General features: G+C 40.0%; 6 protein-coding genes across 11 annotated transcripts; 5 read left to right on the forward strand and 1 right to left on the reverse strand.

Annotated features, from left to right (window-relative positions):
- Nucleotides 1-113: 113 nt before the first annotated feature.
- LOC106420452 (phototropin-2) lies at nucleotides 114-5,552 on the forward strand. Of its 4 annotated transcripts, none has more exons than XM_048742960.1 (22): nucleotides 114-207; nucleotides 380-920; nucleotides 1,003-1,185; nucleotides 1,282-1,373; nucleotides 1,465-1,672; nucleotides 2,094-2,295; nucleotides 2,412-2,482; nucleotides 2,611-2,717; nucleotides 2,806-2,855; nucleotides 2,946-3,050; nucleotides 3,133-3,192; nucleotides 3,269-3,358; nucleotides 3,436-3,512; nucleotides 3,618-3,702; nucleotides 3,791-3,871; nucleotides 3,944-4,047; nucleotides 4,177-4,226; nucleotides 4,372-4,478; nucleotides 4,560-4,682; nucleotides 4,767-4,931; nucleotides 5,019-5,159; nucleotides 5,251-5,552. In XM_048742960.1, exons 2-22 carry the CDS (start codon nucleotides 418-420, stop codon nucleotides 5,365-5,367), a joined length of 2,721 nt encoding a protein of 906 aa, XP_048598917.1. In that variant the 5' UTR covers nucleotides 114-207; nucleotides 380-417; the 3' UTR covers nucleotides 5,368-5,552. The 4 variants fall into 4 exon arrangements, with proteins under 4 accessions (XP_048598917.1, XP_048598918.1, XP_048598919.1 ...); XM_048742959.1 differs by lacking the exon at nucleotides 114-207 and adding an exon at nucleotides 239-316; XM_048742961.1 differs by having other exon boundaries at nucleotides 115-920.
- Nucleotides 5,553-6,268: 716 nt separating this feature from the next.
- Nucleotides 6,269-12,632, forward strand: LOC106420473 (formin-like protein 13). The gene is made up of 17 exons (XM_022693309.2): nucleotides 6,269-6,530; nucleotides 6,862-7,562; nucleotides 7,695-7,916; nucleotides 8,012-9,693; nucleotides 9,790-9,904; nucleotides 10,025-10,096; nucleotides 10,180-10,278; nucleotides 10,395-10,436; nucleotides 10,526-10,606; nucleotides 10,690-10,740; nucleotides 10,830-10,911; nucleotides 10,988-11,082; nucleotides 11,163-11,234; nucleotides 11,316-11,432; nucleotides 11,734-11,802; nucleotides 11,898-11,964; nucleotides 12,043-12,632. Exons 1-17 carry the CDS (start codon nucleotides 6,458-6,460, stop codon nucleotides 12,279-12,281), a joined length of 3,879 nt encoding a protein of 1,292 aa, XP_022549030.2. The 5' UTR covers nucleotides 6,269-6,457; the 3' UTR covers nucleotides 12,282-12,632.
- Nucleotides 12,633-15,909: 3,277 nt separating this feature from the next.
- LOC106420262 (histone-binding protein MSI1-like) lies at nucleotides 15,910-17,932 on the forward strand. The gene is made up of 6 exons (XM_013861122.3): nucleotides 15,910-16,358; nucleotides 16,432-16,758; nucleotides 16,862-17,014; nucleotides 17,136-17,260; nucleotides 17,364-17,459; nucleotides 17,553-17,932. The coding sequence occupies exons 1-6, from the start codon at nucleotides 16,014-16,016 to the stop codon at nucleotides 17,785-17,787; spliced, it is 1,281 nt and encodes a 426-aa protein (XP_013716576.1). The 5' UTR covers nucleotides 15,910-16,013; the 3' UTR covers nucleotides 17,788-17,932.
- LOC106420263 (bifunctional bis(5'-adenosyl)-triphosphatase/adenylylsulfatase FHIT) lies at nucleotides 17,887-19,108 on the reverse strand. 2 transcript variants are annotated; one of them, XM_013861123.3, is made up of 5 exons: nucleotides 18,914-19,108; nucleotides 18,721-18,832; nucleotides 18,505-18,653; nucleotides 18,305-18,403; nucleotides 17,887-18,228 (listed from the first exon to the last, which is right to left on the reverse strand). In XM_013861123.3, the coding sequence occupies exons 1-5, from the start codon at nucleotides 19,022-19,024 to the stop codon at nucleotides 18,109-18,111; spliced, it is 591 nt and encodes a 196-aa protein (XP_013716577.1). In that variant the 5' UTR covers nucleotides 19,025-19,108; the 3' UTR covers nucleotides 17,887-18,108. The 2 variants fall into 2 exon arrangements, with proteins under 2 accessions (XP_013716577.1, XP_022549031.1); XM_022693310.2 differs by having other exon boundaries at nucleotides 18,965-19,040.
- Nucleotides 19,109-19,166: 58 nt separating this feature from the next.
- Nucleotides 19,167-20,208, forward strand: LOC106420526. Its single transcript, XM_013861371.3, has 3 exons — nucleotides 19,167-19,459; nucleotides 19,531-19,763; nucleotides 19,858-20,208. The coding sequence occupies exons 1-3, from the start codon at nucleotides 19,247-19,249 to the stop codon at nucleotides 20,048-20,050; spliced, it is 639 nt and encodes a 212-aa protein (XP_013716825.1). The 5' UTR covers nucleotides 19,167-19,246; the 3' UTR covers nucleotides 20,051-20,208.
- A 925-nt stretch (nucleotides 20,209-21,133) lies between these two features.
- Nucleotides 21,134-25,713, forward strand: LOC106420289 (ABC transporter B family member 25, mitochondrial). 2 transcript variants are annotated; one of them, XM_048742964.1, is made up of 17 exons: nucleotides 21,134-21,858; nucleotides 21,936-21,997; nucleotides 22,074-22,117; nucleotides 22,213-22,315; nucleotides 22,400-22,507; nucleotides 22,707-22,790; nucleotides 22,861-22,921; nucleotides 23,043-23,179; nucleotides 23,285-23,401; nucleotides 23,567-23,652; nucleotides 24,102-24,190; nucleotides 24,283-24,338; nucleotides 24,495-24,575; nucleotides 24,772-24,837; nucleotides 24,909-25,001; nucleotides 25,089-25,153; nucleotides 25,270-25,713. In XM_048742964.1, exons 1-17 carry the CDS (start codon nucleotides 21,228-21,230, stop codon nucleotides 25,544-25,546), a joined length of 2,160 nt encoding a protein of 719 aa, XP_048598921.1. In that variant the 5' UTR covers nucleotides 21,134-21,227; the 3' UTR covers nucleotides 25,547-25,713. The 2 variants fall into 2 exon arrangements, with proteins under 2 accessions (XP_048598921.1, XP_013716601.2); XM_013861147.3 differs by having other exon boundaries at nucleotides 21,135-21,858; nucleotides 23,034-23,179.
- Nucleotides 25,714-25,842: the final 129 nt, after the last annotated feature.

Genomic DNA, 25,842 nt, shown 5'->3' on the forward strand with positions numbered 1-25,842 from the left:
AGGGTGTGGTCCTGCACAAGGACTCATGGGTCCATGTGAGTTTTTAATAGACGAAAGCGATGTCTATCCCTCCGCATCGCTCATTTGCAGCCTCAGAAACATTATTGTACAGTTGTGAGTTTTCAACTATCAAAGCTTTCTCATCGTCTTTGCTCCTTTTAAAGCCATGTACTATATATCCATGAGTTGCAGCTGATAAAGCTACACGTCTGGTCTTTATTTATTTTTATTTTATTTAACTTCAATCTTTCTTTAACGTGTTTCTTGATTGCTTTCAAACACTTTAATGCCATTTATTGGATGTTCCCGGTACCAGGTGTGTTAGCCTCTCATCTACCTATCTAACTCTGTGGTGAACTTGTCTGGTTTTGATTTGCAGCCTCTGTTTCGCCAAAAGAAAGAGAATAAAGAAACATTATGGAGAGGCCAAGAGCCCCTCCGTCTATCTTCACGGAATTAGAGCCATTAAGTGAACGCAAATCACTTGAGGTTTTCAACCCCTCGAGTGGTAAAGAGGTAAACGGATCAGCTTCAGCTTCATCAAAGCCTCACGATGAAAATGGAAAAGGAAGCAGCAGTAAGTGGATGGAGTTTCAAGATACTGCAAAGTTAGCAGAGAGAACTGCTGAATGGGGTTTATCAGCTGTTAAGCCGGACTCAGGGGAAGATGGCATTAGTTTCAAGGTGTCAAGTGAAGTGGACCGAAGCAAGACGTCTAGGAGGTCATCTGAAGAATCGTCATCTTCTGAATCTGGGGCTTTCCCTAGAGTGTCACAGGAGCTCAAAACCGCGCTTTCCACGTTGCAGCAGACTTTTGTAGTCTCTGATGCTACACAGCCACACTGTCCCATAGTGTATGCAAGCAGTGGATTCTTCACCATGACTGGTTACTCTTCCAAGGAGATTGTTGGAAGAAACTGGTACGTCTCCTCTCATATATATTCTGATAGCTTCATCCCCAACTGCTACTTAGCTTGATATTGATTTTGAAACCCATGGCAGCCGGTTTCTGCAAGGGCCGGACACAGACCAGAAAGAGGTTGCCAAAATCAGAGATGCTGTCAAGAATGGAAAAAGTTACTGTGGAAGGCTCTTGAATTACAAGAAGGACGGAACTCCCTTCTGGAATCTTCTCACAATCACTCCTATTAAGGATGACCAAGGCAACACCATCAAGTTCATTGGGTACCTCCTGTTTTTTTTTTTTCCTTGATTAAATCGACTGTCTCCTCTATAAATCATTTTCACACTTCCATCTTCTTTTGGATTGTTTGATTGCAGGATGCAGGTTGAAGTAAGCAAATACACAGAAGGCGTAAACGATAAAGCATTGAGGCCTAATGGACTCTCTAAATCCCTAATCCGATATGATGGTTTCTGCTTCCCTGCACCTCTTTACAGAATTAACAAGTTTTTCTTGATCTACAAAAAGTTAACATGTCATTCTTTTGATATTGGTATCAGCTCGCCAGAAGGAGAAAGCTTTGGATTCCATTACTGAGGTCGTGCAAACAGTAAGACATCGCAAGTCTCAAGTGCGAGATTCCGTGAGCAATGATGTAATGGTGACGCCTGGTAGTACTACTACTACTACACCTGTTAGACAAGCTATACAACCAGATGAGGCTTCAAAGTCAGCCAGAACACCTGGGCGTGTTTCTACTCCAGCGAAGTGAGTCTATTTCACCTCCATATCCATGATAACTCGTAAACATTAAATCCTTAAAGGCGCTGAAAATTAAAATCCTTAAAGGCATGTATCTTGCTCACAAAAGTGTGATGGAAGTGCCAACATTTTGCTGAAAACAACTTGTTTGATATCAATGTACAACACATTCTCAATCCTAAAAGTAACAGTCTCAATTTCTAATTTAATTAAAAAGAAAAATAACTCAGTGATAATGTCCTAGTTCAATACAAAACTCCAGTTGCTGCAATGTCTTACTCGTGTTCTATTTATTTATCTGTTGTGTACTTTTGTAACCTTGTGCTAAGTCTTAGAATGTATCCTCTAACATTACTTGGCTAAATTAATTGTAAAGGTGTAGATATTTACTTTGAATGGTTTATGATAATGCTCATGCAATCTGCAGGTCAAAGAGCAAATCGCTTGATGTTCCAAGTGTGGAACCTGAAGAATTGATGTTGAGCACAGAAGTAATAGAGCCGAGGGACAGTTGGGACCGTTTAGAAAGAGAAAGGGATATTCGTCAAGGCATTGATCTGGCTACCACTCTTGAGCGCATAGAGAAGAATTTCGTCATCAGTGATCCTCGTCTTCCTGATACCCCCATTGTATGTTTGTTTCAGTCATATATCGATTTTTCTTAGTCAATTGTGCTGCTATGTTGGCATGGACATGTGGTATGCATATAACCTTGAAGTAATGATTCACATTGTTTTCCCTGCAGATATTTGCATCAGACAGCTTTCTTGAACTGACAGAGTATACACGTGAGGAAATTTTGGGGAGAAACTGTCGGTATGTGAATATTCTTCTCTTTGAATCTTCCACTCATGAGATTCATCATGTCTGTTGATTATGCAGTCTTCTAGGCTGTGTTTCTCTTATTTTCGTGATATGAATATGTGCGAAGTGGTTGGCCTCAGGTTTCTTCAGGGGCCAGAGACAGATCAAGCGACTGTCCAGAAGATAAGAGACGCAATTAGAGAGCAAAGGGAGATAACTGTACAGTTGATAAACTACACGAAGAGCGGTAAGTTTTCTGATAATGAACATTTTAAAATAATGCTCCTGCAAGTTTTCAACTGCAGATGCTCATCAGTCCTCTGAATCATTTGCAGGAAAGAAATTCTGGAACTTATTCCACTTGCAACCTATGCGTGATCAGAAGGTCGCCATGAGATTATTGTTATGTCTAGATTCAGATACTTGAAAAAAAGGTGTGATATGTTGCTGACTACATGAATTTTGTCATCACCAGGGAGAGCTTCAATACTTCATCGGTGTGCAGCTTGATGGAAGTGATCATGTGGAACCTCTCCGAAATCGTTTGTCTGAGAGAACAGAGATGCAGAGTTCTAAACTGGTACGTGGTTTCATCTCCTTCTGCGCTATTTAAAACATCTATTTTCCATCAGAGGAGACTTATCACATTGATTATATTTCAGGTGAAAGCCACAGCAACAAATGTAGATGAAGCTGTGAGAGAACTTCCAGATGCTAATATGGTAAGTTACATTAGTTCATGGTTACTTAACAAAGATGCAAAGGTATTAAATGCAGTCGATGTTTGATGTGTTATAGCGACCGGAAGACCTTTGGGCTGCACACTCAAAGCCTGTCTACCCACTCCCTCACAAAAAGGAGAGTACTTCCTGGAAAGCAATACAAAAGGCATGCATCGAACCACAATACTGTTTTTACTTTGTTTCTCAGTCATCCTGTTTTGATTGCGATAGTCTCCTTTGTAGATCCAAGCAAGTGGAGAAACAGTGGGACTTCATCATTTCAAGCCAATAAAACCGTTGGGCTCTGGTGATACTGGCAGGTACCATTTTTCATTGTGTCCATAACAGTAAACCTGAAGTAAAATATGATCTTGTCTCCTTTTTTTGTCTATACTTATATGGTTTTACTTTTCTGGGATACACAGTGTTCATTTGGTTGAACTGAAAGGCACAGGTGAGTTGTACGCCATGAAGGCAATGGAGAAAACCATGATGTTAAATCGTAACAAGGTATATGATGGAGAATGAGTTCCCTTTTCATCCTAAGAAATGAAATGTCTATTATATCTCTCATTGACAACGTGCAGCTTTTATACAGGTTCACAGAGCATGCATCGAAAGAGAAATCATTTCCCTTCTGGATCATCCTTTCCTTCCCACTCTCTACGCTTCCTTTCAGGTGAATTTTTCTATTTTTTGTTTCTATTCAGCTCCTGCTTCTCATTGCTAAAGCGTTATGTTCTGGCCCCAGACATCTACGCATGTTTGTTTGATTACAGACTTCTGCCCCGGTGGAGAGTTGTTTGCACTGCTTGACAGACAACCCATGAAATTTTTGTCGGAGGATTCAGCAAGGTACCCTATTCTCCTCTATTATGTGTGACATAAAATCCATTGGTCATAGGCAAATATCAATGTGGTTTGGTTAGTAAATGGGGACGCTATGCTCGTATGAATTACTCTAATCTGTCTCTCTGTCATCAGGTTCTATGCAGCAGAGGTCGTTATCGGCTTGGAATATCTTCACTGCTTAGGTAACAAATAATGATTTGAATCCTTCTCTCTATTAGTCTAAACATTTCTTGTTTATACATTTAGCCACACGCCTTGAGTAGTCTCTTCCTCCTTCAATCATTCTAGCAATTTTGTTTGAAATATGTATATATATTCCTTAAACAGGGATAGTATACCGAGACTTGAAGCCTGAGAATATACTGCTCATGAAGGATGGACACATTGTATTAGCAGACTTTGATCTATCATTCATGACGGCCTGCACACCTCAGGTTTTTTTTTTAAAATTCAAATCCACTTTTTTACTGGTAATATATAGAAATGTGATACTTACAAGAAGTATCGTGGTGCAGCTTATTATTCCACCTGCACCTAGCAAACGAAGGAGGTCCAAGAGTCAACCACTACCGACTTTTGTTGCAGAACCAAACGCCCAGTCAAACTCGTTTGTAGGGACTGAAGAATACATTGCGCCTGTACGGTGATACACTTGATGTTTTATCCCTTCATCTGCGTATCAGTTCTGGATACTCTAATCATAGTTTACCTAATCATTTCAGGAGATAATCACGGGCTCTGGTCATACGAGTGCAATTGATTGGTGGGCACTAGGGATATTGTTGTATGAGATGCTTTATGGTCGCACACCTTTCAGGGGTAAGAATAGGCAGAAAACATTTGCCAACATCTTGCACAAAGATCTCACTTTCCCCAGCAGTATCCCTGTGAGCTATCTATCTATCTTGAAACATCATGTAATGTACCCAAATGATAAAAAAAAAAAAAACTAACTGAACCATGTACTGGTGCAGGTAAGTCTTGTAGGTAGACAGTTGATCAACATGTTGCTAAATAGAGATCCAAGCAGCCGGTTAGGATCCAAAGGTGGGGCTAATGAGATAAAGCAGCATGCTTTCTTCCGTGGGATCAATTGGCCTCTCATACGGGGCATGGTAGGACTTATAACTAATAGCAGCTTTCATATATCAGTTCATGTCCATACACTTGTGTTTGTTGGCTAACATATGTACGAGTCATTTGCAGAGCCCTCCACCACTGGAAGCACCGTTGCGTATAATAGAGAAAGATCCGAAAGCCAAAGATATAAACTGGGAAGATGATGGGGTGCTTGTGAATTCTATTGACATTGATCTCTTCTAAACAAACACCGACTCTTCCTTTCTTCTGCCTTTGAGACTCATTTTAGTGCAAAACTATTCTTCTCAATAAAGCAAAATGGTGTTGTATTCTAGTTGCTTACATGTTATATATGTAATAATACATCAGACATAAGAGGTGGTGTTGTATTCTAGTTGCTTACATATTAAACACACAATTTTCCATTTCTTTTAAATCTTCAAATCATCAACTAATTAACCAAGTTAATATTTGTTAAGATGTTGTTTGGCACCTTTTTTTTACTCTGTCACACATTGGAAAATAGGAATAATTCATCTGACTTAAGCCCCCCTAAACTGACGTCTAAAATAAGAGAACAGAATGCCCATCAAAGTAGTTTTGTTAACTGACAGATCAGAGTTTAGTTTTTGGATAAAAATAGCCAAACTCACTATTTTTAGCAAATTTATACTAACATCATTTTAATTTGGATTGAACGTCTGATACTAAGAATCTACAACACCATTAGAGAAGTTGAACATGGCAAGGATCTCTACAAACAGAACAACACACAAAACAGATCAGATCAGAATTATGCTAAAACAGAACCGAACTGGCTAAGTAAAGTTATGCTAAAAGCCTAAAATAGAGCTTCTGTAGTTCTCATTTTTTTTTGTTTGAACTGAAGGTCTGAAACTAAGAATCTACAAGCCAATAAAGAAGCTGAGAAGAGAAAGGATCTACACTAGTCTACACGAAACAGAGGCGTGTGCTCTTTTGCATACCGCTGGCTTTATTCATGGGCCTAACTAAGAAGCCCATTAAAATAAAAACGGAACTGAGAGATTAATGGCGATTCGTCCGTAGATGAGAAGACACGTGGCAAATAGGGTGAAAGAGATGGCGGCTGATAATGGGATCCACGTCGTCAGTAAAACGCGCCAGAAGAAGCTGACCTTCTCCTCTTCCCCTGGATACAACACACCAACACCCATTTTTACATCTTCTTCTTCCTAACAGATTCAGAAAAAACGGCAACTTTCGATTCAGTTTCTGGAAAATCTAACCGAAGCTCGTCGATTCTGTAAACTAGAAGAATAAGAAGGAGAAAGGGGTTTAGGGTTTTGATTCAATGGCCTTGTTTCGCAAATTGTTCTACCGCAAGCCTCCAGATGGTTTGCTCGAGATTTGCGACCGAGTTTTCGGTCTGTTTCTCTCAATTCTCTGTCTCTTTTGCATCATTGATTCCACTTCTTTGTCTTTCTGAATCTGAGTGTCTGAAAAATCGAGGCTTTCTATGTTCATTGCTTTTGGCTCATCTTGTCAATTCTACGCTATGGCGTTTTAGTCTTTGATCTAGGTCCAACATTGATCCGTGATCTGCTACTTTCCGAGAAAGTTGATAGCTTTAGCGTGATTGTACAATCGTTTGCGTGTCTGTGATAAAAATAGGATTTTTTTTAATTTTTCATTTTTGGCATGATTGGCTTTTAAGACATTGACACTGAAGACAAAGATTTTATCTTTATTTTACAGTGTTCGACTGCTGTTTCTCCTCTGATTCTTGGGAAGAAGAGAACTACAAAGTTTACATGGCGGGAGTTGTCAACCAGCTCCAGGAACACTTCCCTGATGCATCCTCTCTTGTCTTTAATTTCCGTGAAGTGGGTACTCGTAGCGTGATGGCTGATGTCTTATCAGAACACGGCTTGACCATAATGGATTATCCTCGCCACTACGAAGGCTGCTCTTTATTGCCTGTGGAAGTCATGCACCATTTTCTCCGCTCAAGTGAAAGCTGGCTCTCGCTTGGTCCAAGTAACTTGTTGCTTATGCATTGCGAGCGAGGGGCTTGGCCTGTTTTGGCTTTTATGCTAGCTGCGCTGCTTATATACAGGAAGCAGTATAGTGGTGAGTTAAAGACTTTGGACATGATCTACAAGCAGGCTCCGCGTGAGCTTCTGCAGTTGTTCTCGCCGCTGAACCCAATGCCTTCTCAGTGTCGCTATCTACAGTACGTGTCTAGAAGGAATCTGGTCTCTGAATGGCCTCCACTTGATAGGGCTCTTACTATGGACTGTGTTATTTTGAGATTTGTTCCTGATGTGAGTGGACAAGGAGGTTTTCGCCCAATCTTCCGGGTGTATGGTCAGGATCCGCTTTTTGTTGATGATAAAAAGCCCAAGCTTTTGTACTCTACTCCCAAGAAAGGGAAACACCTTAGGGTCTATAAGCAGGTACAGATTCATAGATATTAGCTAGAGAGATAATTTTTTATCGTTGATAAGCCTTATGGTGCATTTTGTTTTGGTGCTTTCTTTGTTCTTTCTTGCAACATGATTCAATGCCTTTGTTTTGTTGTTTTGCAGGCAGAATGTGAGTTAGTCAAGATTGACATTAATTGTCATGTTCAAGGTGATATCGTGATTGAGTGCCTCAGTTTGAACGACGACCTGGTAAGAGAGGTCATGTTGTTTCGAGTGGTTTTCAACACAGCTTTTATTAGATCAAACATCTTGATGCTTAACCGTGACGAAGTTGACACATTATGGCATATTAAAGACCAATTCCCAAAGGGATTCAGAGTTGAGGTATGTACTCATGGGGCTCATATTCTCTATACTTGTTATGTAGCTACTCCTTTTTTAGCTTAGTACTCACAAAGAGTATTATTTTCTGCGTGAAGCTTCTCTTCTCAGATATGGATGCTGCTTCATCTGTTGACGTGATGGATTTTTCGTGCTTGGAGGAGAAAGATGGTCTTCCAATAGAAGTTTTTTCCAAAGTTCAGGAGCTCTTCAATCAAGTTGACTGGGCTGATCAGACGGATGCCACTCGCAATATGCTTCAGCATTTAGCTATTGCAAATGCTGTCCATGAAAGACCAGAGGGGGGGAATTCAAGCCCAAGACTACAAGGGTTAAGCCCCAGAAGTATCCATGATTTAGTGAAACAGACAGCAATGGATAGTAATGCAAAGATAAAATTGTCTTCAGTGTCCGAGGTTGAAACGGTGGACTCACCGGAGAAACAACCTACTGGTACAGCCAAGAAGTTTATAGCAGAAGATACGCATTCTGTCCTTCAGATAAGTAGCCAGGATGCAACAAAGTTGTCAGGTCAAGAGTCCCCTTCTCTCAAGCTTGTGCATCATTCTGCAACGGTTAAACCTTTTGTGGACGGTTCTGAATTCTCTGAAAAAGCCGAGGAAAATAATGGGAAACTGGTCTCATTTGCGTCTTCCACGCCGTCACTACCTCATCCTACTATAGCATCGTTGCCTCCAGTAGCAGCACCTCCCCCTCCTTCACCTCCTCCGGTTCCAACTGTTGCTTCTCAACCGTCAGAAAAGTTGCAGCATTCTGTTGTCCAACCGGCTGAAACAGTTTCACAGGGAAATTCGTGGGTGTCATTAGCTGGCTCTACATTTAATCAAACAACTCCAAACGAAAAACATCCCGTGACACTGCCTCCAACTTCTCTTGCATCCGATGTTTCTCCTCAGGAGTCTTCTAGAATAACAAAATCATCGTCGGTTCTTCCATCTGCTACATTATCAGCTGATCCTACCAAACCTCCAATAGGAGCTCCCAATGATGTGGCTTCACCTCTTGGACAACCGGCGAGATTACCTCCTCCAGTGTCTAAGTCAGACAAAACACATGAGTTACCTCAACCGCCACCTCCTCCCCCTCCTCCCCCTCCTCCTCCTCCTCCTCCAATGCAGTATTCAGATCAGAACACAGTCGCTGCAGTTTCCCCTCCTATACCATCCCCAGCACCAGCTATCACTGCCTCTCCAGTGTCTAACTCAGACAAAACACATGGGTTACCCCGACCGCCACCTCCCCCACCTCCTCCTCCAATGCAGCATTCAGACGAGAATACAGTGGCTAGAGTTTCCCCTCCTGTACCACCCCCACCGCCAGCTATAGCTGCCTCTCCTCCCCCTCCTCCTCCTCCAGCACCACCAATACCACAATCTCATGGAAACTCTGCCATGAAAAGCTCACCTCCTGCACCTCCACGGCCTCCTGCTCCTCCTGCCCCTCCAAACGCACCACCTCCACCAGGTCAGATGAAGGCACCGTCAGCACCACCTCCACCTCCTTTAGGTCAGATGAGGTCACCATCAGCACCACCCCCTCCTCCGAAATTAGGAACTAAGCCATCCCCATCTTCTGGTACTGGTGTGCCTCCGACGCCTGCTTTACCAGGTGGGTCTCTTTCATCAGGAAAAGGGAGAATGTTACGTGTAAATTCAAAGAATACAGCCAAAAAGTTGAAGCCATACCACTGGTTGAAACTGACAAGAGCTGTTAATGGGAGCTTATGGGCGGAAACACAAATGTCTAGCGAAGCTTCTAAGTATGCATTGTTCATCTTTTCGTTAGTTGTTTCTCTAATGCCTTTGGTTCTTGTATGATTTCTAAGCCATTTAGTTCTTACCTGTTGTTGTTTAAGGGCTCCTGAGATTGACATGACAGAGCTCGAAAGTCTTTTCTCATCTGCTCCAGAAGAGGCAGGAAAGTCGAGACTAAATAGCTCTCGTGGACCTAAACCCGAGAAAGTCCAACTGGTAAATTGTGTGTTTAATAGTTTAACATTTGTGTTCTTGTGTAGATTCTGATATATTTCCCATAAAATGATAGTTTTGTCGATGGGAATACTAACTATTATGAGGAACTCTTTCTTGCAGATTGAACACAGGCGAGCATACAATTGTGAAATTATGCTTTCAAAAGTGAAAGTACCTCTGCAGGATTTGATGGTAATATAAAACTCTGTAATGATCATGGCAGTTTAATCGGGTAGTCAATGACAATTCAAACCTAAATTGTCTCATATTGGCAGCACTCAGTGCTTAACCTGGAGGAATCCGCTCTTGATGCTGATCAGGTTGAGAATCTAATCAAGTTTTGTCCAACAAGAGAAGAAATGGAATTACTTAAGGTATAAGGAGTGCACTCCTAACTCATTTCTGCTGTTTGATTCCCAAAAAAAGGGTATACTGTGATCCACCTTTTGTATGTTCCTCTGATTTTTTCTTCATTTTTGCTTGGTTGCAGGGTTACACTGGTGACGTGGACAAGCTTGGAAAATGCGAGCTGGTACAGAACTTTGAAACAATTTTGTGGTTTTATTGGAGTAGCCATCAGACTGATAACACCATTTATGCTTCTTGAAATTGTTTGGACAGTTCTTCTTAGAGATGATGAAAGTCCCACGAGTGGAAACAAAGCTCAGGGTGTTCTCATTCAAAATTCAGTTCCGTTCTCAGGTTTGAAAACTGATTCCCTACTAATGAAGATCATCCGGAGCTTTGATTTTAGTACTAATGGTCACTGATAAACCCTTCTTTAGATCTCTGAACTCAAGAATAGTCTAAGTGTTGTGAACTCCGCAGCAGAACAGGTAAGTCAGACTCAACTTGTTGTATAAGTGGTCTGTCAACGTGATTAAACATATCTCATGAATGCTCTGTTGTTTCCTCTTTTTATCAGATAAAGAATTCTGAGAAATTCAAAAGAATAATGCAGACAGTTTTGTCCCTTGGAAACGCCCTAAACCAGGGGACGGCTAGAGGTGAGTTTGAAAATTGAATGCAGAAGAAACTCTAGGTTCTTTCTTTTATCCTGCGCTGAAAGTACTCTCTGTGTAGGTGCCGCGGTGGGGTTTAAGCTGGACAGTCTGCCAAAACTCAGTGAAACACGGGCGCGTAATAACCGTATGACTCTGATGCATTATCTATGCAAGGTAAGCTCCTGTAATGCTTCTGTAGCTATGTGGATGAACTAGATAAAGAAAAATTTTATATTCTGATGGATTGTCTGCAGATTCTTGCTGAGAAAATGCCAGAAGTTTTAGATTTCACGAAAGATTTATCCTCACTGGAGCCTTCAACAAAGGTACTTAGCTTTCACATTTCATGTGCGGTTTGGTAAAAACTTGAAAACCGTGTTAAATTTTCTGAAACTTTGATAATACAGATTCAACTGAAGTTTTTGGCGGAGGAGATGCAAGCCATAAACAAGGGACTGGAGAAAGTCGTACAAGAACTCTCCTTGTCCGAAAATGATGGCCCAATCTCACACAACTTTAACAAGGTATCCCTGTTCGATCAATAGTTTCCGTCTTTAAGGATTCCCATCAAAGAAAACAGAAAATATGCACAAAGTTACATGTAATAAGAAACTCGGACCGTTTACTGGGAGAAGAATCAAGTCTCAGTAGAAAGTAAAGTAGGCTAGTAAATTTTGATTGGCATGTGCTCTATAACAACTAACAGGCAACAAAGGTGTTGACAGTGCAGCTGCATGAACAGTTAGGCAGTTGATAACTGGATCCTTGCATTCTTGTTTGATCATATATATATATCATATCAAGGTCTTTTCTATTTGTTTCCAGATACTGAAGGAGTTCCTTCTTTATGCGGAAGCAGAAGTAAGGTCCTTGGCTTCACTCTATTCCGGAGTGGTATGTCACTAAAACCTATTGTGCATTTTATATATACCTGCTGCTCTATCGTTGGTTGAGTGCTTGGTCAGAATAAATAGATTTGTGTAACGCAGGGACGAAACGTGGATGGCTTAATTCTCTACTTTGGCGAAGACCCAGCTAAATGTCCATTTGAACAGGGTATGCATATACAAGATGTATTATGTGAAACAAGGTTTCTTCAACGTTGTTTCAATCTAACAAGTGTGATAATTGCAGTGGTGTCGACCCTTCTAAACTTTGTAAGACTGTTCAACCGCGCGCATGAAGAAAACGGAAAACAACTTGAGGCAGAAGCTAAGAAGAAAGCTGAAGAAGAGAAATCAAAAACAAGTGAAGTAGATAAAGAAAGCAGGAAGCCCTTGTCCTTGGAGGAACAAGTTAAGAAGGAGAAAACAAAAATAAGTGGATTTGATAAAGAAACGAAGGAGCCACTGGATGATGGAACCCCTGCTTGAAGAATTGCTTCTTTCTATTTTTTAGATGGCAAGGGAAGTAAAACAGTCTAGGACTGGAACGGACCGGCGAAGGTGAGGAGGCTATGCGGCTTAAACCCATGGTGTTTCCAGACAACATGAAAAATGCAGCATTGTCACTTAACGACAAAGCTAACTTGTAAAATAGGGAGGGGTATAAAATAATGTAATTAGAAAACAATAAACACAACTACATCATACATGCCTGGTCAAATCTTTTCTTGAGGGTTTACCTATCTGCAATAAGCAAATATTATTCCCTTCTTTAAAATTGTACAAGAGGCAGCAAAGTGGCAACTTTTGCATATAATAAAAAAAAACTCCTCTGTATTATTGTCTTTGGAGTAGCAAAACTTAGTCGTGTGGATTTGAGAGTGGCCTGGACTTTTATCCTAACCTGTAACAACTATCTTTCTATTTGTTCACGATGGAAGAGATTGCTAGTTTTTTTACTATAGTAATGAATCGTTAATGATCACCTTTTTATCAACTTGGGATCTGTGTTTCTGCTATTGATGTCTACCCTTGTGTTATTTAGTACCGGAGGCTCTGAATAACACAAGTTCTCCAGATGCATTGTTGGAGGCCAAGTTCTTATATGTATGTTTCTTTTGCAGACAAGTTTCAGAGGAAGGGGATGGTGAGGTCAAAACAGGAGATAATCCAAGTGCTTGGAGCAATATTATTTCATTTGCGTACGAATTTGCCATCTTTTGGAGAAAAGAAACACAACTAAAGTTTTCTTTTTTAATATTGTATAACAGTCCTGATAGATGTCCAATAACGGTACAACCAAAAACCAGATGTATTGAAGACTGCGCAACAGTTCTAGCTTCCCACCAGTCCCTCGGTGGTTCGTATTCCATTCAATTAATTTCCCATACTCTCCACCAATCCTTCGGTGGTTCGTATTTCACTCATTTAACTTTTCTTTTTTCTTTATTTCCTTTTTCCTTATCATTTCTTTTTTCCTTAACCCTTAGACTCTTTATTACTTTCCTTTTTAGACGCCACCCGTTCTCGGTGTCACACTCAATCCATTTAACAATCATTCACAGAAGTCCTATCATTCATCTAACCAGACCGGTTAACAGTTCTCTAAGACCTTACGTTTAATTCTTTCCATCCATCCTAGCTCTCAACCATAGACAAACAGATCTGCTACCAACCAATCACTCAATCAACAATCATCATTAAACCAGTTCGTATAAAGTTCTTAATCAGTATGAGAGTCATGATGCAATATGATCTATCAACCTAACAACAAACAGGATCTAATCAATCCTAGAAACCCATTCAACAATATAAAACAACATGAAACAGATCTGGATAGAACACCTCACCTTAGCCTAGATCTGGATCTGGATAAGAGGCAAGAGAGGTGAGAGTTGAGAGTTGAGATCGAAGACACCACACGACCACCACCACCACTCGCGGCAGCTCACAGTGAGGAGAGAGAGAGTCGGCCGAGAGAGAGAGAAGAGAAGGAGGCACGGCGAGGAGAGAGAAAGAGGAGAGAGAGAGAAGGAGTCGACGGCTAGGGCTTCTGATCTCCAGGAATTCTCTGCAGGGCTTCGCTTCTAAGTATCTGATGGGAGACTAAAGGGGTGGGAGATTGCTTTTATAAGTGGAGGAAGGGGAAACCCTAGGGTTTTCTAGTTGAGCTGTAGAGAACCCATTAGACTGTTAAAGTTTTTAATTGTGCTGATTTTGGGGTGTTACATCATACCCAACATATTGACATATCGTGATGTTCAATTCATAATCATAATCAGCTTACATGACCGTGCAAAAAAATACATGAAGTTTCAGAAATTTCAAATTAACATATTTATCTTTTTGACAAAATCATACATTAGTCTTCACAACAGTTGATACATCATCTAATTTTGATGACGGAGATGCCAAGTCAGCTAATTGTACTGACAATAATGCCACACGTACAATTTTCTTAAAAACAAAGTAGTCGTTTTATAAAAATAACTTTTCTAAAAATGAAAAATTTTACAATTTTTTATTATTTAGTAATATTAACAAAACTTAATGAAATCATAAAATTTCAATCTTATATAAAATATATATTAGTAAATGTTATATAATAAATTTACATCATAAATTCTTTAACCGTAGCGTTCGAGTATCTTCAAGTCATATAATCAATTTACGAATATCAATACTATTAAAAGGGAAGAAATCTTAAAAAATCTACTTATGAAAGTTGTTTGGAGCCTTTCATTTAACTCATTATTTTTTTATCTTACCTTAAAATTAGACTAACAATATGTTACCATATATTTCTCTAACAATAATTTATTCAATTCCTTTATTTATTCAAATATCACTCCTAGATCTTAATCATTACTATTATTATATTTACCATTTTGACTTTTATTCATAAAAGAATTAAAACTAATGTTTTATATTGTCACTTTTATCATATAATATATGATTTAAAGCAAAAGAAGTTACAAGACATATATGTGTACATTCTAACTTCCTCTTTCCTTTATAATAATGTAATCATATCATTTATAAACTTTCCTACTAAAATCTCATATTATATACTAAACTTTCAACCGTCTATAGTTTGATAGATATTTTCATATTTAAAAATGAGTTTTCTAAAAATATTTGATCAACCATGTTTTTGTACAATAACATTAAAAAATCGAAATATCTAAAAAATCTGAAAAATATCTGAAACACGAAAAAGTACTTGAAACTCCAAACAAATACCCAAAAAAATTCAAATACCTAAAAATTCAAAATCTTATTCAAAATCTGTCACTGAACTGAAAATACCCAATTTTATCCAAATACCCAATTTTTTTTTAATTTGAAAATTTACCTGAAATCAAAAACTATAATCGTAAACCAAAAACCTAAAAAAAAAATATCCATAATGCTGGAAACATATTCGAAATATCCAAATATACCTAATAAACATAACATATTTATGATCGGGTCTAGGGTAGGACCCGGACTCAAACAAAGACCTGTGGGTCCAAAAAAAACCCAATAGGTTATCTTCTCTGGACCTGAACTAAACCTATATTTTCGAGTCAGTTCGGTTTGTTTTTTTGATCCAGATATAATTCTCATGCCTAAAAGAAATTTACATAAAAGTGTACATATAAAATATCAAATAAACGAATTCATAGATTATATAACTGTTAAAAATTATATTTTCGATATAATAAGACTTTGTATTATAATATAATCCAAAAAATCCACGCTTTCCAAGCGCGGATCAAAATCTAGTATATGTTATATAAGGTTAAATTTTTATGATTTAATTAAATTTTGTTAATATTCTAAATAATAAAATTTATAAAATTTTATATTTTCTAAAAATTTATTTATATAATGTAATTAATTTTTATAAAAAAAATTGTATACGTGACATCTTCACTAAAAAGATAAACAGTTGTATGTTATTTTAATTTTTCGAAAATAAGTTGGGTATAAATTGAACTTATCCGTTTTCTCTCTTCTTTGATGTTGATGCAAGTCTGTTAAATGGGCCTCTAACTGGGCTTTTCCAAAATAGGCTCATTTGATTTTTTTTTTTCTTTTCAATATATTTCTTTCCTACCTTCTACTTCATCTTCTTTGCCACCAATATATAGGAGTAGATAGGAGAGAGAAGAGATCTCTCTTTCTTAGGGTTTTTGTCATCTGCTTGTGCGCGGGAATAAGAATTCATAGCCGGAAATGGCGAAAGACGACGTGGAGATGCGAGGGGAGGCCGAGGAGCGTATAATCAACGAAGACTACAAGATCTGGAAGAAGAACACTCCTTTCCTCTACGACCTCGTCATCACTCACGCTCTCGAGTGGCCTTCCCTTACCGTTGAATGGCTCCCCAGCCGCGATGAGCCTCCCGGTCAAAACTACTCCGTCCAGAAGATGCTTCTCGGTACCCACACTTCCGATAACGAACCCAATTATCTCATGATTGCCCAGGTTCAGCTTCCCCTTGAAGACACCGAGAGCGAAGCGCGTCAATACGACGACGATCGCTCCGAGTTTGGTGGGTTTGGCTGCGCCTCCGGAAAGGTACAATCTTTCAGGTTAATTCTAGGGTTTAGCGAGTTGAATTATAAGAAAGTCGATTTCTTTTTGCGTTTAGGTGCAAGTGATCCAGCAGATAGTTCACGAAGGTGAGGTGAACCGAGCTCGATACATGCCTCAGAACCCTTTCTTGATTGCCACCAAGACGGTTAGTGCGGAGGTGTTTCTGTTTGATTACAGCAAGCACCCGTCTAAGCCAGCGCTTGATGGGGCTTGCAATCCTGATATGAAGCTCAAGGGTCACAGCTCTGAAGGCTATGGGCTGTCTTGGAGTACCTTGAAGGAAGGTCATTTGCTCAGCGGCGCTGATGACGCTCAGATCTGCTTGTGGGATGTTAGCGCCACTCCTCAAAGCAATGTTCTTGACGCTCAGCAGATCTTCAAGGTATGCTTTGGTTCATGTCCCTCAGAAGACAAGCAATTGCACCCACTGAAAGGAATTAGTCAAGTCCATGAATGTACTGATTAGTTGTTGTTTTAATTTTTAGGCTCATGAAGGCGTCGTGGAAGATGTTGCATGGCATATGCAACATGCACACCTGTTTGGATCCGTTGGAGATGATCAATACCTTCATATATGGGATCTTCGTTCTCCTTCTCCCAGTGGACCAGTAAAGTCTGTGGAAGCTCACTCCATGGAGGTGCGTTTGCACTAAACTGACTTTTAAGACAAAACATTGATGCTAAACAAAAAAAAACAATCGAATCATATTGCCTTATCTGTATTTTCTGATTGTTTTTTTATTCTTTTAAATGCCTCAGGTTAACTGCTTAGCTTTCAATCCAGTGAATGAGTGGATTGTGGCAACAGGGTCAACTGATAAGACTGTTAAATTATTCGATCTACGGATGCTAAACAGCGCTCTTCACACATTTGAAAGCCATAAGTGAGAACATTTTACTTTGAGACATATTATATGTTACTAAGAAGTAATTTAGCTCAAGTAAACCCACCATTGCTAACCTGATATTATTTACTTTGAATTCCAGGGAAGAGGTTTTCCAAGTTGGCTGGAACCCAAACAACGAGACAATCTTAGCCTCATGTTGCCTTGGAAGACGGCTTATTGTTTGGGACGTTAGCAGGTTTGATCAGTAGGCTTTGTTGCTTGGCTATAGAATACTCTTGTTTCCTTATGGAGCAATAATATTAATGTGTTTGATGGTGTCTTATGACAGGATCAACGACGAACAGACAGCAGAGGATGCAGAGGACGGCCCACCGGAGCTGCTGTTTATCCATGGTGGTCACACCAGCAAAGTTTCAGATTTCTCGTGGAACCCTTGTGAAGATTGGATTATATCCAGTGTATCTGAGGACAACATACTCCAAATATGGCAAATGGCTGAGAACATTTATCATGACGAGGATGATGGTCCAGGTACAGTGGAAGAACCAACGAATGGTTCTTAGCTTATTGTTTGGTTCATATCTTATGTGACATTATTTTTCTTTATACATCCCTGCCTTTGATCTGTTCAACTATATAATGTAAGTTTGTGGAAAACAAGATTTAATACATGTTGGTTCTTCAAATAAACAAATAGTTGATTCTAATAATAACAATAAGTGTCAACCAGAACTAAATATTTAGATAATTCCCAGATTTGGTGGCATAAGAAAGAGATTACATGTTTGAATTGAAGTCTCTAAATTAACCTCAACTTGAGGGACGCTCGTCACAATGGTCTTATTAAAAAAGGCTTCGAAGCCACTGGATAGCTTAGCTTATAACTAGCAATCGAAAAGAGACCTGTACTGCGAAGCCTCGTCAGCCATCTCCTCGATGCTCCTATCAACACGGTCTTTGTCAAGATCAAGCTTCTGCTTAAGTTCCTTCTCCTTCTCATCAATCTACAACAAGACACCACTACCTTAAAGACGTTTCTAAACTGCAAGCTAGCAATGTGATGAAAAAACAGCAACTTACTGCATCGTAAATCTCATCATTCTTCTCAAAGTCACCGCCTTTACGAGGCAAGACGTGAATGTGCACATGAGGAACACTCTGTCCCGCCTGAGGGCCATCCTATACACATTATCAAGAAACCATAGTTACAGCAATCATTCCAATCCAAATCCTTTCAGAGTCACACACACACAAAGAAGAATGAATTGGAAAGTAGTTACTTGGATGGCTAATGTGAGAGAAGATGCTTTATGGAAGGTCTCAATCCGAGAGCCAACCTTCTGAGCAGTAAGCCAGAGATCGCTGGTCTCATCAGCTGTGAGATCAGTAAAGCGCGGCACAAGGCGTCTCGGGCAGACAAGAACATGACCTGAAAAGAACAACAACGTCAGAAGAAGAAGAATGGGGATGAGTGATAGGAGAGGAAGTAGCCATACCAGGAAGAAGGGGACGGAGATTAACCATGGCGTAAGAGAGAGGAGTTGCGTAGAACACTTCACGCGGATCGATCTTGTAAGGCCCAAAGACGAAGGAAGAAGAAGTCGACATCTGCATCAAATCAAAAACACTGACAAATCAATCGTTCGAACTTATACAGTCGAGACAATGTTAAATCGTGTAAGAACTTGCCTGTCTCCGACAACGAACAGTGGACAAGATCGCCTTCCCGCTTACTCTTGCCTGTCTCCGACAGCGAACAGTGGACAAGATCGCCTTCCCGCTTACTTGTAGCTTCAGCATCTCAGCTCCGCCTCCATCGCCATTTTGAGTCACTGTTACACCTTTCCCCCTTTCTTCTTCATGGGCCTCAGAGGCCCATGACCCCTTTTGGGCCTGGCCCATACAATTTAATCAATTAAAAACTATTGAGAAAGAGAGAGAGAGAGAGGATGATGAGAGATAAAAAGATAAGATTTTTCCAGATTCCTCTGCCTCGATCAAACACACTCAGTTCATCAGACAATGTGGAGCGTCACCGGAGCATTGGGCGTGGCGGTGCCTACCGCCGCCGCTTGCCGTACGAAACCATTACTCGTCTCATCCAACCTTCTTCCCAAGCAGACGAAGAAGCTCCATCTCTCTCCGCAGCAGCAGCCTCTGTCTCTAGCATCACAATTCTCCTCCTCCTCTTTCAGAACAGCTGCCACCTCCGTTGAACAACAGTCTGATAATAAGGTTTCTCTTCTCTCCTCTCCTTCTCGATAATCAAACTAAACAGCTTACGTTTTATCGATGATTGTTTGCAGGGAGAGAGCACTAAGTACTACTTCCTGGTTGCGAACGCCAAGTTCATGCTTGACGAAGAGGAACACTTTCAGGAGCAGTTGTTTGAGCGTCTTCGATACTACGGAGAGAATGAGAAAGAGCTAGACTTCTGGCTTGTCATCGAGCCTAAGTTCCTCGACAAGTTCCCAAAGATCACTCAAAGGCTCCGTCGCCCTGCCGTCGCTCTTGTTTCCACCAATGGTCCCTGGATCACGTTAGATACCCTTTTGATCCCCAAGTCTCTTTCTTTACAAAGTTAAATCCTTTGTTTCTCTTTCCGACACATTTTTTTTTGTGTTATGCCGCAGGTTTATGAAGTTAAGGTTGGATCGAGTTCTAGCCGATTCCTTTGAAGCGACCTCTCTTGATGAAGCCTTGGCCTTCACTCCAACCACTCTAGAGTTCGATAAGCCTAAGAATTGGGTGGCGCCGTACCCCAAGTATGAACCTGGCTGGTGGGAAACCTTCTTGCCTAAAGCAAAACAAGAATCAGTAGCATAGTACTTTGTCCTTTTTTTTTGTCATTGTCGGAAATCCATCTTTGTCTTAAGAGTGCTTTCTAGTGTGTATTACTGAGCTTCTTGTATTTCTGTGTACTACAAATATGTTGCAATTCAGTTGAGTCTAGTGACCAGAGTCGATCAAGGGGCTTGTTTCTATTTGGCTAGCTGCACATGTTCTTGATCAAAGTTCTTGATGTGACACGCACCAATCTTGCTCAATCATTTGTGACATATAGAGTATAGAATATACTTTAATTACCCACTGGGATAAAAAAAAGGGTATATATTATTACAAAGTGACATGTACAATGTGATGAATATTGAATTGCTGCTACACTTGCAGAAGATGTAAAACTATACACGGTAAGCTCCATTGGTGGTTGAGTTCAGTAAGTTACTCTTGTGTAGCTAGTTCTGCAAGGCGCTTCCACATGCAAAGGAATGGGTTTGGTGGTCATGCAAAGTGCAAACATTGATGATTGAGTATATAAAAAGGGGTGATATGCTTACCAGTTGCCACATTCAGCAATAACCCTGACATTAGGACAGAGAGATTTGGAAAGGACCTGTGTTGTTGATAAGATATATGGAAGGTGAGATGTAGCAAGCATGTGGGACACAGATTAAATCAAACGAGAGAAACACAAACCTTTGCTTGACGACGACGACGATGATGATGAAAGAATGGTTGATAGACCCTCCTGGGCTTTGATTCTTAAGGCCATTTATCATTAATGGGAGCTGGGATTTTGAACACCGAACCGAATCCTCCTAGTCAAAACGAAGTTTTCAGTTAGTTCTGTTATAGGAGTCTGATTCACTATTTTCTAAAAGTTTGGTTTTCAGTTGGTTCGGTACTCAGTTACTTCAGAAAAGTTTTAAAAACCAAAAAAATAATCAAACCACATTTTTGACAAGTTTTTAAAAAATCAAACTAACCGAATACAAATATTGAACCGAGCTAACCGAAAATATTTACTTTAATTCAAACGAATTCAGTAAGATTAAAATTGAACCGAACTAACAGCTACCCGAAAATCAAATTAGACGAGCTACCCGAACCAGCTGGCCTAATTAGCTCGGAGGGTGTAAAGACTGAACCTTTGGAATTGACAAAAAAGAACCTTTGGAAATACCGGAACACACTGTCGGAAATACTTGTCGGACAAGAAGGTATGTCGAGGGGATCTCGGCTCCTTAAGGCTTCTAGCCTCATACTCCGTCACGCCTATCTTCGAACTCACCCAAAAGCTCCCTCCCCTCCCTACCGTCTTCACTCTGATCATCTTCTTCAGCATCATGGCTTCTCCAGCTTCACCAGACGTAACTCAATTCGAACATCCCCTGCCATCAACGCCTTCCTCTCCGACCCCTCCCCAATTCGTCTCGTTCAACGAAACTCCATGGTTAACGGGCGTCTCCTGTTCTCCACTTCCACTCCCAAACCCGACCAAGAGGCCAACAAGTCTAAGCAAATCAAGACGGTGGCCTTGGAGTCAGAGTCGGCTATGGCTGACATGAAGATCCTCCGCACGCTTGCGGGTTACTTGTGGATGAAAGACAACCCAGAGTTTCGCTTTAGAGTCATCACTGCCTTGGGCTTTCTCGTGGGGGCTAAGGTGCTGAATGTTCAGGTCCCTTTCCTTTTCAAACTGGCTGTTGATTGGCTCGCTTCAGCTACAGGCACAGGGGACTCTATGTCGGCATTTGTTGCTTCAAACCCTTCTCTTGTTGCTGCTTTCGCTACTCCTTCTGCTGTTCTCATTGGATACGGCATTGCTCGGACTGGCTCTTCTGCTTTTAATGGTAACTCCTCTGAATAGCTCTGTTACTAAAAAAAATGGACTTTTAACTCTTGGTTTTTGCTACTTTGATTATTGCAGAGCTTCGTACTGCTGTCTTCTCCAAAGTAGCTCTCCGCACAATACGTTCTGTTTCTAGAAAGGTATGCTTCTTGTTGATGGAGACTTAGTGTGCATTCTCTGTTGTACCAATCCTTGTCATGTATTGCCTCTCTGCAGGTGTTTTCACATTTACATGATCTTGACCTTCGTTACCACCTTAGGTACCCGTCTCTCCTCTCCTAATCTTTTGCATAGTTCCGCTCGTTCCATTTTATCTCATCATCATAACTGTCTTTACTTATTTGCTCACGTTTAGTCGAGAAACAGGTGGTTTGAACAGAATTATTGATCGTGGTAGCCGAGCAATCAATTTTATCCTCTCAGCTATGGTTTTCAATGTTCTTCCTACCATTCTGGAGGTAAAGCTTGTCTGACCGCTTGCTTCTTTCTTCGTTGGATTTACTCTCTTTTTTTTGTCTCTGAGATTAATATGTATCTTCCAGATATCTATGGTATCAGGTATACTAGCATACAAGTTCGGAGCTCCTTTTGCTTGGATTACTTCTCTTTCTGTTGGAGCATATATCGCTTTTACATTAACTGTCACACAGGTACTTCCCATTCTTCTTCGGTAATCTCTTTTCAATGTTCTTGAACTAGTCTCGAAGCTTCGCTGATCGACGATGCATTCTAGGTCTGATAGGTGTGAAGGATGATTGTCGTTGCACAGTCTCTTCGTCTTTTATCATCTTGTTATAAACCTTTCTGGTGTTGGATGCTGTGCTCACGTTGTCGTTTTACTTTATCCAGTGGCGAACTAAGTTTAGAAAGGCCATGAACAAAGCTGATAACGATGCTAGCACAAGGGCCATTGATTCTCTGATTAATTATGAGGTAAACTTTCATCTTTTACTTTTATTTTTGCTTATATTTCGGTTTTGACAGAATTTCTGTTTGGTTCCAGACTGTTAAGTATTTTAACAATGAAGGTTATGAGGCTGAAAAGTATGACAAGTTCCTGAAAAGTAAGTAACTCTACTAACTGTTTAGCATAGAGAACAGATTTAACAATGAATATGTTATTGCTCAGTCCATTAACCTTAATTTCTCTTGTGCGGATTCTGCTACTTATGCCAGGATATGAAGATGCTGCCCTGCAAACTCAAAGAAGTCTTGCGTTTTTAAATTTTGGACAAAGTATTATATTTAGTACAGCTCTGTCTACAGCAATGGTGTTGTGCTCTCAGGGTATCATGAACGGCCAGATGACAGTCGGAGACTTGGTCAGTGCTTCTTTGATTTTCCTCTCCATTTTTTATCTTTTACATCTCTGCATTTTCCGATGCTAACCGTTTTCTAATATGCGTTTGCATGTTGGGGCGTTGCAGGTTATGGTGAATGGACTTCTCTTTCAGTTGTCTCTTCCTCTAAACTTCTTGGGCAGTGTTTACCGTGAAACCATTCAGAGCCTTGTGGACATGAAATCAATGTTCCAGTTGCTAGAGGTATATAATGATCTTATAAGTATTACTTAAGTTTACGTTCCTTTAATTGCTTCTTTTTATCTTATGCTAATGCTTCAGTCAAGAAGTAATATTCAAATGCATCATTTTTAGTATGGACTCCTGTCATGGTGAATTGATAATGTGGTATTATGTTACTGACTTCAGGAGAAATCTGACATCACAAATATAAATGACGCAAAGCCTCTTGTTCTGAAAGGTGGAAGCATTCAATTTGAAAATGTACATTTCAGGTAGGTGTTGACCCATTTTTATTCGAACATTAGAGTCGTACTGATTGTAAATGCTATGATATCTTGAGCCTGGGAGTTTGATATGAATATTAGAAACTCAAACTTTATTTCATGAACTCAATGCACCACAGACAGTCTTTGTTAGAATGAGTAATTCTCTCATGATTCAATCCTTATAACCAGTAGCAACCTTATAGTCCTAGCTCTCTTTATCTTGTGCTCAAGATTCACCAACTCTAGCAAGTTATCAAATTTCCTGTGCTGACCTAGGCAACAATCATGTACTCAAAGACTATGCTAGTTACTGAATAATCAAACCCACATGACCAAAAACATCAACCAATACAGGAAAAACTTCTGCACGTACGACTTATAGAGCTTATCAAAGTGGCAAATTAATTAGTTAAATATGCGATACATAATCATTCTTTTTTTTTCTACAACAACAGTTACGTTCCAGAGAGAAAAATATTAGATGGGATTTCGTTTGTGGTACCGGCAGGAAAGAGTGTAGCAATTGTTGGTACTAGCGGGAGTGGTAATTACTAAACCTCGTCTGTGTAGGCATCTAAGTTACAGTTTTACTGTTCTGTTATAACGTTACAACTCTTATGTTTTGTTCTGTGGCAGGCAAGTCAACAATTCTTAGAATGCTATTCAGATTCTATGACACAGATTCCGGAACTGTAAGTTCTTTTTTTTTTCATTTGTCCTACTGTGAACTATGGGGAGCTTGTTTTAGAAGCTTTGTTGCAACAAAAGTAAATCTTGCTGCAGAGAAGTTCATTGAAGAAAAAGCTTTGGTGTCTAGGTAACATCTTGTTTTCGTGTTGGTTTATAAGGTGAGGATTGACGGGCAAGATATCAAGGAAGTGAGACTAGATAGCCTCCGAAGCTCCATAGGAGTTGTGCCACAAGATACTGTAAGTTGGCATTCACTATATACTTTTTGTTGCTTTGGTTTTTACACAACACTATGGCCTGCGTTCATTGCTTTCTCCATTTCTTCCTAGTATAACAAGACATGATTATTTTGTTTACTTTTCTTCTCTCTTTTCTGCATTTATCGTTTTTAGCTTTCTAATGAAGAACTCATGAGTAACCTCTAGTGCACTGCAGGTGCTCTTCAATGATACAATATTTCACAACATACACTATGGACGTCTTTCAGCTACAGAAGAAGAGGTACTACGAGCCACCTTATGCTCGATGCATATGTTAAGCTCAGTATCAATAATCTTTATTTATCATTTCAGGTGTATGATGCTGCTCGGCGTGCTGCAATTCATGACACAATCAGTAATTTCCCTGATAAATATTCCACGGTTGTTGGGGAAAGAGGGCTCAAGGTCAGTATGTTGGTGCTAACTTTAATATGTTTTAAATTGATCAGTATCTGCCTAGTGATAACCATGGAGTGGTGATGATATGTGCAGTTGAGTGGTGGAGAGAAACAAAGAGTGGCACTTGCTCGGGCATTCCTGAAATCCCCTGCGATTCTGTAAGTAATCTTTGCACAGAATCAAGCATTGACTTTGCGTAGCTTTGATAGTCCTCACATACACATAAGAAAGTTTGAGATGAGATTTAGAGATGCTTGTTGTAAAATTGGTACAGATTGTGTGATGAGGCAACGAGTGCACTGGACAGCACAACAGAGGCAGAGATACTAAACGCACTCAAGGCACTGGCGAGTAACAGGACATCCATCTTCATTGCCCACAGGCTGACCACAGCGATGCAATGTGATGAAATAGTTGTATTGGAAAATGGGAAGGTGGTGGAACAGGGTCCTCATGATGTGTTGTTGGGAAAGTCAGGGAGATACGCGCAGCTATGGACACAACAGAACAGCACTGTGGATATGATTGATGCGGCTATCAAATTGGAGTGAATCATAGAGGCAAAAAGAGTGTAAAATTGGTTTTAATATCTCATTAGTTCTCTTACATGTATGGAGCATGTGTAGTTAATGTAGAGAAACTGAAACAAGACTAACTTTGCTCAAATGAGCTTTATTGAAATAGATAAGATAAACTGAAATAGCTCATTGAGCTTTTATTGTGAAACTAAAGAAAGGATGAAGCTTGTGTTGTTTTGAAGAGATATAAAAGATCGTTTGATTCATATAATAAGAGGGATAAAGCTGCTCTTTTGCAACCAAAGTTACATCAAATGTTAACATAAAAA

Source organism: Brassica napus, chromosome A10 (assembly GCF_020379485.1).
Source record: "Brassica napus cultivar Da-Ae chromosome A10, Da-Ae, whole genome shotgun sequence".
NCBI classification, from domain to species: Eukaryota; Viridiplantae; Streptophyta; class Magnoliopsida; order Brassicales; family Brassicaceae; genus Brassica; species Brassica napus.

Excerpts from the sequence above, each read along its gene's own strand:
- LOC106420526 (XM_013861371.3), top strand. The coding sequence starts at position 19,247 with ATGTGGAGCGTCACCGGAGCATTGGGCGTGGCGGTGCCTACCGCCGCC. Across the intron at positions 19,460-19,530 it reads AACAACAGTCTGATAATAAG|GGAGAGAGCACTAAGTACTA; the intron begins GTTTCTCTTCTC and ends GATTGTTTGCAG. Across the intron at positions 19,764-19,857 it reads ACCAATGGTCCCTGGATCAC|GTTTATGAAGTTAAGGTTGG; the intron begins GTTAGATACCCT and ends GTTATGCCGCAG.
- LOC106420452 (XM_048742960.1), top strand. The coding sequence starts at position 418 with ATGGAGAGGCCAAGAGCCCCTCCGTCTATCTTCACGGAATTAGAGCCA. Across the intron at positions 1,186-1,281 it reads AACACCATCAAGTTCATTGG|GATGCAGGTTGAAGTAAGCA; the intron begins GTACCTCCTGTT and ends GTTTGATTGCAG. Across the intron at positions 2,856-2,945 it reads AACCTATGCGTGATCAGAAG|GGAGAGCTTCAATACTTCAT; the intron begins GTCGCCATGAGA and ends TGTCATCACCAG.
- LOC106420262 (XM_013861122.3), top strand. The coding sequence starts at position 16,014 with ATGGCGAAAGACGACGTGGAGATGCGAGGGGAGGCCGAGGAGCGTATA. Across the intron at positions 16,359-16,431 it reads TTGGCTGCGCCTCCGGAAAG|GTGCAAGTGATCCAGCAGAT; the intron begins GTACAATCTTTC and ends TTTTGCGTTTAG. Across the intron at positions 16,759-16,861 it reads ACGCTCAGCAGATCTTCAAG|GCTCATGAAGGCGTCGTGGA; the intron begins GTATGCTTTGGT and ends TTTAATTTTTAG.
- LOC106420473 (XM_022693309.2), top strand. The coding sequence starts at position 6,458 with ATGGCCTTGTTTCGCAAATTGTTCTACCGCAAGCCTCCAGATGGTTTG. Across the intron at positions 9,905-10,024 it reads AACCCGAGAAAGTCCAACTG|ATTGAACACAGGCGAGCATA; the intron begins GTAAATTGTGTG and ends TCTTTCTTGCAG. Across the intron at positions 10,912-10,987 it reads AAACCAGGGGACGGCTAGAG|GTGCCGCGGTGGGGTTTAAG; the intron begins GTGAGTTTGAAA and ends CTCTCTGTGTAG.
- LOC106420263 (XM_013861123.3), bottom strand. The coding sequence starts at position 19,024 with ATGCTGAAGCTACAAGTAAGCGGGAAGGCGATCTTGTCCACTGTTCGC. Across the intron at positions 18,833-18,913 it reads CTGTTCGTTGTCGGAGACAG|ATGTCGACTTCTTCTTCCTT; the intron begins GCAAGTTCTTAC and ends GATTTGATGCAG. Across the intron at positions 18,654-18,720 it reads TCTCCGTCCCCTTCTTCCTG|GTCATGTTCTTGTCTGCCCG; the intron begins GTATGGCTACTT and ends TGTTCTTTTCAG.
- LOC106420289 (XM_013861147.3), top strand. The coding sequence starts at position 21,228 with ATGTCGAGGGGATCTCGGCTCCTTAAGGCTTCTAGCCTCATACTCCGT. Across the intron at positions 23,402-23,566 it reads CAATGTTCCAGTTGCTAGAG|GAGAAATCTGACATCACAAA; the intron begins GTATATAATGAT and ends TACTGACTTCAG. Across the intron at positions 24,838-24,908 it reads TTTCAGCTACAGAAGAAGAG|GTGTATGATGCTGCTCGGCG; the intron begins GTACTACGAGCC and ends TTATCATTTCAG.